The sequence below is a fragment of the Mytilus trossulus genome, chromosome 2 (assembly GCF_036588685.1).
Source record: "Mytilus trossulus isolate FHL-02 chromosome 2, PNRI_Mtr1.1.1.hap1, whole genome shotgun sequence".
Taxonomy (NCBI): domain Eukaryota; kingdom Metazoa; phylum Mollusca; class Bivalvia; order Mytilida; family Mytilidae; genus Mytilus; species Mytilus trossulus.
The window spans coordinates 5166675-5178302 of NC_086374.1; the positions used below are offsets into that span (position 1 = coordinate 5166675).

At 32.3% G+C, this 11628-nt stretch overlaps 1 protein-coding gene across 1 annotated transcript in view; it reads right to left on the reverse strand.

Annotated features, from left to right (window-relative positions):
- Window positions 1–883: 883 nt before the first annotated feature.
- LOC134706336 (uncharacterized) overlaps window positions 884–11628 on the reverse strand; it is a 55184-nt gene continuing 44439 nt past the window's right edge. The window contains exons 3-4 of the mRNA XM_063565195.1: window positions 1781–1937; window positions 884–970 (exon numbers count right to left, since the gene is read on the reverse strand). Of these exons, the coding sequence (XP_063421265.1) occupies window positions 913–970; window positions 1781–1937 (215 nt within the window). The 3' untranslated portion in view covers window positions 884–912. The remainder of the gene's footprint in view (window positions 971–1780; window positions 1938–11628) is intronic.

An 11628-nucleotide genomic window follows, 5' to 3' on the forward strand; every position in this document is an offset into this window, starting at 1 on the left:
TTTACACTAGTAATTTTGGGGCCCTTTATAGCTTGTTGTTAGGAGTAAGCCAAGGCTCCGTGCTGAAGGCCGTTTATTGACCTATAATGGTTTACTTTTATAAATTGTTTTTTGGATGGAGAGTTGTCTCATTGGCACTCACACCACATCTTCCTATATCTATGTACAGTTCTTACTTGTTAAAACATATCTTTAAGATGTTATGGCAATTAGCTTTATAATTTGTTTTCACCTTGTTTTAAAGAAAATGGTCTCTTCAAAAGGAGTAAAAAAAACAATTAGACAATTAATCAATTCAGCGGAGAAATAAAAAGAGGAATAAGGGAGGGTAGAGATTTCATAAAACGTGTTCAATCCCGTTGCATTTTTTTATCCTGTCCCAAGTCATGAGCCTCTGGCCTTTGGTAATCTTGTATGTTATTTTCTTCTTCAAATTACAGTTCATTTGTATGTTTCTGAGTTCAGTCCTACGTTTATTTTCAATAAGCAAGTACCAATGTATTTCTAGAAGCTAGCTGAGCCCGTCTCCGAGTGTAGTATTCTCTCTGTGAACACATCAGAAAGTACTCGCAGCCATCTATACTGTATGGGTTTCATTTTTGTTGAAAGTCGATCGATAGCCTATTCTGACATGCGTCCTCTTCATTTGAACTTTGGTGGATAGTTGACTTATTGGCAACCATACAATATCTCTTTATTTATATAGATAAAGTAATTCATAAAAAAGCACGGTGCAATTAATTTTTTTGATATTTTGTTGTTGCTTAACCACTAAGTAGGCATAAGCATATAGACAGATGTTGCATGACAAAAGATTAAACAACACGTAGTCCACAAAACAATGGGTGAACTTATGTTAAATATTACAAAGAACAAGATAATGTTAGTCTTGAAGATTTATTTTTGTTGTATCTAACCAGAAGTTGGGGCAACTGTTACATGTCCAAATCGGTGAACCAGACTCTGGAAACTGTTGGTATAAAATAAAAGATAATTTGAATAACTAATTTCAATAAATAAATATGTATACATGTATATCTGGATTATAATATGTTCCCTTGAAGTGCTGTTGATCTTAAGTAACACTCATATTTAATTTTTGGAAAAGGGAACATGAATGTTATTTTTATAATTTTTTGAATTCTTAAGCGACAGTATAGTAACCAACAGCTGTTGGAACCTTAGCTAACGTCCAAGAGTAGCAAGCATATTTTGATGGTTGTTTTCAAAACTGTATGCAGTCTTATTGTTCAATATTAAGGAAAGGGTCAGACTATATTCGAACAATGTGTTGTTAAGTGTTGCTTATATGTACTAGTATTTTGTTCTACATATATACTGTGTGGTCATGTTATTCGTTATATGTGCTATCCACCTTTCAAATTTTCATCTTAAAATATTTTGATTGTTCTGTCAGAATTTCAAATTTTGTTATCAAAATGTTTGTATTTTCTATTTAAACTATTGGTTAAGAAGGTTAACTTATGTTTCAAAAACAGTTTCACGTGCCGTATATTAGATTAAATAATTTAAATTATGTCTTATAAATACATTCGATGAACAGAATAATTTGAATAGTTTAACAAATTCTTGATGTCAAACAACAAACACAGAGAAATAAGAGTACATCAAAATTTAGTTTTTTTCTCACAAAAACGATACACTCAGTTGCATCACAAACTTGAGGTGACGAGAAATATATAACATTAATACATACTTTCAATGATAATATACAAATCCTCTTAAATGTTAAAAAAGAATAAAACCAATATATGTTTACCTTTTACAAATCAATGGACATCCGAATTGTAGGAGATGATCTGCTTGGATGAGTGTGTGGCACTCAGTTTCACATGCCTGTTCAGTTGCATCAGTACCTACTGTACCTACTATCCCGTCTACTAATGTTTTTAGTTCATCAGTTTGGAATAACGTATCTGAAATAAGAAAATAAATCTGTCACATCTTTCTTGAAGAGTTACTTCCTCTTTAAATGTCAATTTGAAAACATTAAAAATCAAACAAAAATAATCTACACTTGTAAAAATATTAATATTTAGAAATTATAATCTTATAAATTTGTTTTTCTACATGCAAATCACATTTGTTGTCTGTATTTCTATATCACATTTTGCGAATTAGATTGAAAATCTCGACCTTAGACTCTCTGTTTTTGACAATCAAAGATGGCGAAAGACACCATACCACCTTAAGATATACCGAAGTTCCTATCAATATTATATTTGATAGTATTTATCTACTGTAACAGTAAACCTTCATAAGGACAGCAGATGGCTTTTTCCCAAGAATTTAAATCATTAATGGTAGAGCCCTTACTTTAAATTTGAAAGTTTAATTCTTGATTGCTCATTCGACGATTTTTAAATATTTACAATAAAGTTTGAATCAAGCAAAAAAGACGTTAAGTTCATAAACTATATATAACTAAATTTATAAGTAAATGATATATAGTTAAAATAAAAAATAAACCTTGAAGAGATCAATTTCAAATATTTCAAAAATTTCCAAAATAAAAACTGTTAGAACGATGACGTATGATTGCACTATACAAATTGTCAAAATGAACATGTAAATTAAAAATTATACTTCATTCCATACACTTTTCAACTTCTTGTTAAGTTATATTTTATGCTCATTATATCTAGTTGTACACAATAAGTATTGATATTTAAAACCTATTGCAGTTAAATGATATTTCACTTCAGCACACTAAGGGAATAATGATATGCTTTGCATAACATTGCAATCCGACACATCAAATCTTTCGTATAAGACTATTTGTGGAACAAATGAAGAATAGTCATATCAGATAAATAACAAACTGTGCCTGGTGTTCATATGATGAAATCATAATCTTTCAGTCAGTTTAATTGAAGTCTGGCATGTCAGTTAACTGCTAGTAGTCTGTTGTTATTTATGTATTATTGTCATTTTGTTTATTTTCTTTGGTTACATCTTCTTACATCAGACTCGGACTTCTCTTGAATTGAATTTTAATGTGCGTATTGTTATGCGTTTTGCGGGAGGGTTGAGATCTCACAAACATGTTTTACCCCGCCGCATTTTTGCGCCTGTCCCAAGTCAGGAGCTTCTGGCCTTTGTTAGTCTTGTATTATTTTAATTTTAGTTTCTTGTGTACAATTTGGAAATTAGTATGGCGTTCATTATCACTGAACTAGTATATATTTGTTTAGGGGCCAGCTGAAGGACGCCTCCGGGTGCAGGAATTTCGCGCTACATTGAAGACCTGTTGGTGACCTTCTGCTGTTGTTTTTTTATTTGGTTGGGTTGTTGTCTCTTTGACACATTCCCCATTTCCATTCTCAATTTTATTAATACTACAATATACCTTTCAAATTCTTTGAAATAAATTTATACAATAGTTCATAAACTATAATCCACTGCCATACGTTTTGTTTTAAAATACTGACACTCACTCAATTTTCAAGGCTTAATACTACCAAAACAAAACCAAAGTAATTACCCTTTTCGTAAATAGTACACACAAAAAAGAAATTACTAAGTTACCCACTTCGGTAAGTTATTTTTTTTATATATATAAAGTTCACTCATCAGAAGCGCTTAACTGTATTAACATCCGCCAGGAACGACCAAAGATGCATAAAAACGAAACAGTTGAAAACATTTATGAGCAACAGGACATGCCATAGAGCCATTTTTTGCTAAGGTCAGCTCTACCTTAAGAAACTGAAACCTGAGTTCCGGAAGAAGAAACCACTGCCCTGTAAGCACTTACAAAAATTCAGTCTTTTCTGTGGTGCAGAAAATACTACTGATAACAATACCAATAAAACTAAAGCAAGTTTCATCTTCAAGGTTTTGTTTTTCTGAAAATACATATCAATTCTTTAATTAAACTGCAACTTCTTAAATATCAAACTAAATACAGTGTATAATCTTGAAATGTCAATATTGGATATATTGAAACCAAGTATAAAACTACCCAATGATTTCTGTTTCTTTGAATTGACCCTTAAGATTTTAGGTTGTATTATTTGTTGTATTTACAAGCGAATGATAACGGTAGCTCGTAAATTTACGAGCTACAGTTATCATTCGCTTTTAAATACAACAAGTGTTGGGAACAGCAGGCTGTCTGTGTTTTGACTAAAATTATTTGACAATATTTTAAGACAATATATTTTCTAATGGATCAACAATATTTTCCGTATAACTATAAACAGATGAATAAAAAAAGAATAAAAAAAAATACCCAACTAAACAGATTAACTGCAGTAAATAGCATAAGCAGCTATGAATTATAGTCATCATTAGTCGGGCAATATTAAAAAAAACATCAAACAAATCATACTCAGAAAACGACAGTTAAAGACGTGTACGAGGAAAGTATGCTGTGGTGACACTTTTAAAACTAGGAATGGAGGGATGGAAATCGGTTGCTTGAGAATTATTATCTGGAGAGTTCTTTCATAATTTGTAAACATAAAACAATTTATTCATATTAATTCCGATGATTGACTAGAGAAATATTGCAATGATATCAAACACAAATATGAGCATCAAAGAATTGTATTATTCTTACCTTCTAAATATATATTGATTGATTGGTGCTTGCTTATCATTCATTTATACCGGAATTTATAAAAGTTTTCTTTCATATTTGTTAATTTTAACAGCATATTAGCTTAAAGAAATACCAATACGTTTAATTTTCCTGAATGACAATCGTATTCAAAACAAGAAAAGGCTCTACAGCTAATGTACTTGTAAGCTGCATTGTATAAAGAACAGACAAAAGTTATAAAGGAGTTTTTATTGTCATTATCTTTATATAAAATGCGAAATTGTCACTTTAAACAATAATCAACCGGAAAGTACCTTTTTATTGAGCTTTTAACGTCTATGGAGAAAACAATTCATGTTGTGTTTTCATACAATTCAAAGTATTATTATTCAGTGTATTGTTATTCTACTTTCCGCTATATAGATGACGTTCTTTCACTAAACAATTCAAAATTTGGTGACTACGTGGAACGCATCTATCCAATCGAATTGGAGATAAAGGATACTACAGATACAGTTAAGTCGGTTTCATATCTTGACTTACATCTAGAAATTGACAATGAGGGTCGGTTGAAGACAAAACTTTACGACAAAAGAGATGATTTCAGCTTTCCAATTGTAAACTTTCATTTCTAAGTAGCAACATTCCAGCAGCACCTGCATACGGGGTATATATCTCCCAGTTGATACGATATTCCCGTGCTTGCATTTACTATCATGATTTTCTTGATAGAGAGTTGCTGCTTACAATGAAGCTATTGAACCAAGAGTTCCAAAATGGTGAAGTTGAAATCATCCCGTCGTTAATTTTACGGACGACATCACGAGTTGGTTGACGTTATGGAATAACCGTTTCACAAATGATATCGGATATGTTCCTTACGTCGTAAATACAATCCCCTTCTTTTTCATGAATGTGACCAACCGAATTAGACTATTTACCGGCTTTGTAATCCCATAGGCAACACGACGGGTGCCACATGTGGATCAGGATCTGCTTACCCTTCCGGAGCACCTGAGATCACCCCTAGTTTTTTGTCGGGTTCGTGTTGTTTATTCTTTAGTTTCTATGTTGTGTCATGTGTACTATTGTTTTTCTGTTTGTCTTTTTCATTTTTAGCCATGGCGTTGTCAGTTTGTTTTAGATGTATGAGTTTGACTGTCCCTTTGGTATCTTTCGTCCCTCTTTTATTAAAGATTGTACTTTTCCTTGAAGTTGCAGTGTTTGGTTCACCTCTTTAATCTGTAAAATATCATCAACTAAGAAAAGAGACATATTGCTACGGTTCAGGGGTAAGCTGTAAGTTTTTACGTACGTCTCTTTCGGGATTCCCAGTTAGCATTCACTTTTGTGTTCACTTTCATCGTTTACTGTTAGCCAACGCGTATACAAAGACATTTGATGAACATTGTATATACTTTCATTGTAATGGTATGTAAATAAATATGTAAATATATAAAAAAAAAAAAAAAAAAAAGGTAAATATGGTAAGTTAAGTCTCTGGTATTAATGATTATAGAGTTCGTCTCCACTGTTTGACAAGGTGTACCCCCTGCACAACGACTGTTTTCACCTTCTGTTCACCCTAATTCCATACGTTTTCGTTTTTTTTTACGTTAAGCGTACCAAAAAAAGGGGGACGGTGTCCTGTTTATTTTATTCTTTAAGTGCTCTGGTTGGTTTTTAGGTTATTCATGCTTGAAATGATATTGAAGGTTTTGTATATACTAAATTGTGAAGCTTCAATTACATTAGCCGTATTTGGCACAACTTTTTGGAATTTTGGACCCTCAATGCTCTTCTTCTTGTTTGGCTTTATAATATTTTGACATGAGCGTTACTGGTGAGTCTTATGTAGCAGAAACGCGCGTCTGTCGTATAAAATTATAATCCTGGTACATTTGATGACCTTTAACAAATCTTGTTATCTGTTGTACATGTAATATACATCATTTTTCAATCAGTTTAATTGAAGTCTGAAGCTGGCATATCAGTTAACTGCTAGTAGTCTGATTTTATTTATGTATCATTGTCATTTTGTTTTATTTTCTTTGGTTAAATCTCCTGACATCAGACTCGAACTTCTCTTGAACTGAATGTAAATGTGCGTATTGTTATGCGTTTACTTGTCTGCATTTGCTAGATGTATAGGGTGAGGGTTGAGATCTCAAAAACATGATTAACCCCGCAGTATTTTTGCACCTGTCCCAAATCAGGAGCCTCTGATCTTTGTTAGTCCTGTATTATTGTAACTTTTAGTTTCTTGTGAACAATGGCGTTCATTATCGCTGAATTAGTATTTATTTGTTTAGGGGCCAGCTGAAGGACGCCTCCTGGTGCAGGAATTTCTCGTTACATTGAAGACCTGATGGTGACCTTCTTTTGTTGTCTGCTCTATGGTGAGGTTGTTGTCTCTTTGGTACATTCCCCATTTTCATTCTCAATTTTAAGTCAATATTAATAATGAGTTTCTGTGCTATATATTTTAACCAGTGTCTTAGCTCGACATCAGGAATGACACACACATAGTAGATTTTTTGCAAATGATATACTAACCAGTTACTATTTAAATACTGTAACTTAATGATTGGACATACACATCTGTCCCGTAAAAATCTTTCAACAGCTTCTAAACAACACAAGAGCAGCAATATCATGTTATTACTGAAATACTGTTATTGATATAGATGCACACGAAGGTTCTTACATTGTTAATCTTAGTATTAAATTAGTTTTGAGAAATCAGAAAAACGAAAACAATGACGACGAACCTAATACGACGGTGGTAAAAAGTTAGTAACTGCATTGCATATAAATATGATTAAAAGAGTACTTTTGGTAAGCATATTTAAATTTCTTTGCAACTTAATATACACATGGAAAAAAGTATTGCAACACCAAATTGAAATTGAATAAAAAAAACACTCTTTATTTTGTTGTGATATAATTTTTTAAAATAGAACTAGTTAAACATTATTTAAATATCATTTGAGTTTGATCAATGTGTGTCGACTCGATAAGTTCTTATCTGCACATGCAGTTACCCTCACTGTTTTCAACACTTTAAATAACCAAGTTTATAAAGTTACGTAAATGACACTTTGTAATGGGTCCTCCATAACTCTTAACTGCAGCAAGATGACAGATAATCAGCATGGGAAAAGCATGGATGTCTGTGACAATCGCACGTATTGTTGTTTAACATCATCCCACTATCAGTCGTTTTGAGAATAAAAATCAGGTAATACACGATGTTAAAGACTATCCGATATCGAAAAAAAAACCTATGCCATCTGCTTGGGAAAATCAAGCATAATGAATCTCGGTTAGAAGGAAACCTATTGGATACAATACAATCTTAAAAACTGAGTGGTAGGCATACAGGAGCCTTTTAACAAAAATTGATCGAGATCTACTCATTGCTACTGGTTATCGTACGATAATATCATTTCGGGGACCTTTGCTTACGTACAGACAAACAGTTTTCTGTATCTTATGTAGTGCAGAGCCCGCCAAAGACGGAAATAAGAATCGTGGAGGAAGATGCATTGTTCCAATGGAATTCGGTTTATTTTCCTTGGCCTGATCGTAGCCCGGATTTGAACCATATCGAGCATATTTGGGACACTATTGGGCGTAATGTGCGAGAAAGGACACCCAAGTCCAAACACGTGGTAAAATAAACAATGCCCTCCATTAGAAATGGTTGCTGCTACCTAAGCAACAAATTAGTAGATTTATGACAGGAATCAGAAGACGTTAAGTGGCGGTTAACCGTTTGAATGGAGGCTGCACGCAAAGTACTAACTCTATAACGATCAACCATGATGGGAACAATCATCTTAAGATTAATTTTGAAATGTCTGAAATTGTAAAGTTCGACAACGGTAAAAGTTGTAAAATTTTCATTTTGTTATTAAAATTGTGGCTAGATAAATCTTTTTTTTTAACATTTTTTTGTTCGTTTGTTTAAATACCAATGTAATCATAACTATGTTTCAATATTATTTTACAAATATTTTATCATATTCCATCAAAAAAAAATTAAGGTGTTGCAATCCCTTTCACCATGTGTATAGACTATGATTCGTCGAAATAGACCAACCACGCATAAAAAAACACAAATAAACACTCCCAATGTGAGCAAAATGCTGGAAAAATACTTTGTTTTGTCAAACAAACGATAGACGAGGGCTAAACATCCAAAATAAAATAAAATATATCGGCCATATTGATTTTAAATAAACTTTGCCTTGATAAAGTTTCAACACGAGTTGAAGATTCGGAATCATTTCCAGTAGTTGTCAATGGTAACCTTTATCCTACCCTCTGTCCATATAGTAAACTGAATAAATATTACGACTCGTTTCGATGTGTTTTGTCATTTGATTTAGCCATTCGATTAAGGAATTAATGATTGAATTTTCCTCAGAGTTCTTTATGTTTTTAATTTTTTTTTCGACTCTCGACTCCTGAGTCAATTTGGACGGGCTTATAAGTCAACCCGCTCATAGTTATAACTAAGACAGTATTTACACTATGTAAATTATAAATGATTAAACGTTATATTTTACATGAAAGAATTATTTTCATGTTGACGAATTCGTTTACTTTGAATTCAAAATTCTACACATCTTAATCAATAAATTATAAATTTACTTTAAGCAACACAGAGTCAAGGTTGAATTCGTTTTTTTTATTTATTTGTTGAATTCTACATTTATCATTTGTAGATAAATAAAGGCAACAGTAGTATACCGCTGTTCAAAACTCATAAATCCATGGACAAAAAACAAAATCGGGGTAACAAACCAAAACCGAGCGAAACGCATTAAATATAAGAGGAGAACAACGCAACACACACAGAAACAGACCAATCATCAGACAAAACACCACGAGAATAACAAATGTAACATGAAAACCAAATACATGAATTTGGGATAGACAAGTACCGTGCCACGTCTTATCTCAATATCTCAAAAATAAGAGAAAACACAAATGACTCAACGTTAAAATGCAACACAAAGAGAAAAGAACAATATTATAACAATGACCATCTTCCTGACTTGGTACAGGACACTTTTAAAGGGGAATAAAAGTGGTGGGTTGAACCTGGTTTTATGGCATGCCAAACCTCGCACTTTAATGGCAAAGTTAAATATAACATCGAAATGACAACATAATATTACAGGACTACAATACAAATAAAAAGGAGAGCATATTAGACAAAATAAAAAGCATGATTAATAGATAACAAAAAGCATCAGGTTTAAAATCCAATACGCCAAAACTTAAAAGACTGCCAACTATGGTCGTCATTCTAAAGTTTGCTCGGACCAAATTAAACATATAGTTTGGGTTATTTATTTGTCACTGTATCATGTTTACGTTATTGCATTTGCAGAGGAAGTGCCGTACACTAATTTCTGTAATGTTAATTAAAAATTCTACTGCATCATATTTATGTATTTTTTGAATAAAATATTCATCAATTCATTTAACAAACATAATTATCTCATTTCTTTTATCCACAGTTATAATTTAATTAATAGTCATGTGTATCTTTTGTCAACACCAGGACATTCAGAACACACCATTGGAAGAGAAAATGACAATGCCGACGAAAAATGCGAAAAACAACGAAAACAAAAACCAACAAACAAATAAACCAATTCATAAATGCTTAGAACTGACTTAAATAATCCCCATTAAAAAAAATAGTTTGATCCCTGGTCCTTGCACTCCTAAGAAACATGAACAAAAAAACATAAGGTGATGAGCAATCACGTAATGGTAGATTGATTATTGATTATTTTATAGCGTTTCGTTAAAATCGTAAATATTTGTAAAAAAAATTCATTACCTCAAACGTACATCGAAAAAGAAATTTGGAATAAGAAAAGGATGGACAAGACTGTTACCGGTTGAATCACAGATGTTGAAATTTAAAAAGCTTATATCATATCCAAACCCAAAACAAAGCTAAAACGAGGCCTCATATCAGCTGGTTTCTGGAGGAGTAAACAGACCCTCTCCTAAAATCAACTGATATAATACTGCAGCATGGGTGTTCTTCATATTTGCAGGTCGATTGATGACCTATAAATATTGATATATAATATGGGTCATTTAGTCTTTTGGGAATATTAACTCCTTGGCAATCATAACAAATCTTCTGAATTTTATATCATAACGTATATTCATTTTATCCAATGCATGAACACAATTGTGTTGTATGTTTTATTTTAAAAGAGATAATTACTATTGCATAATATTGTCGTGGCAAATAAGCATTTGATTGAGATTTCACAAAAAGACCAAATTTTGGCAGTTATTTCTTCAAATTTTACTCATTGATCTATTATGGATTTGCTTAGTAGCTACAAATTGATTTAAACTGACTCTTGGTTTTCCCCGTAAGTGATCATTAGTCATCAAGTGTTAACTTTTGAGCAAATTGTTGTTTGTTGCTGTATGTAGTAAAATACATTTTAGTTGTTTTGCTCGTATCGCATAACATAATCGAAAGATCATATAAAAAAGAAGATGTGGTATGACAACTATCCACAAAAGACCAAAATGACACAAATATTAATAACTATAGGTCTCCGTGCGGCCTTCAACAATGAGCAAAGCCCAAACCGCATAGTCAGCTATAAAAAGCCCCGATAAGACAAAGTAAAACAATTCAAACGAGAAAACTAACGGCCTTATTTAAGTAAAAAAATTAAAGAAAAACAAATATGTAACACATAAACAAACGACAACCACTTTTAAATTACAGGCTCCTGACTCGGTACAGTCACATACGTAAAAAATGTGGCGGGGTTAAACATGTAAGCGAGATCCCAACCCTCCCCCTTACCTGGGACAGTGGTATAACAGTACAACTTAAGAACGAACTATTAAAATCAGTTGAAAAAGGCTTAACTCATCAGATAGACAAAAAATACAAGTGGATCTTCGTTTAATATAAGCATTTAAAACTTTAGCTACGTCTTTTAACCGTACTTAATTTTTACACTGAATAAAATTCATAGTTAAGAGAATAATTCCGTTAC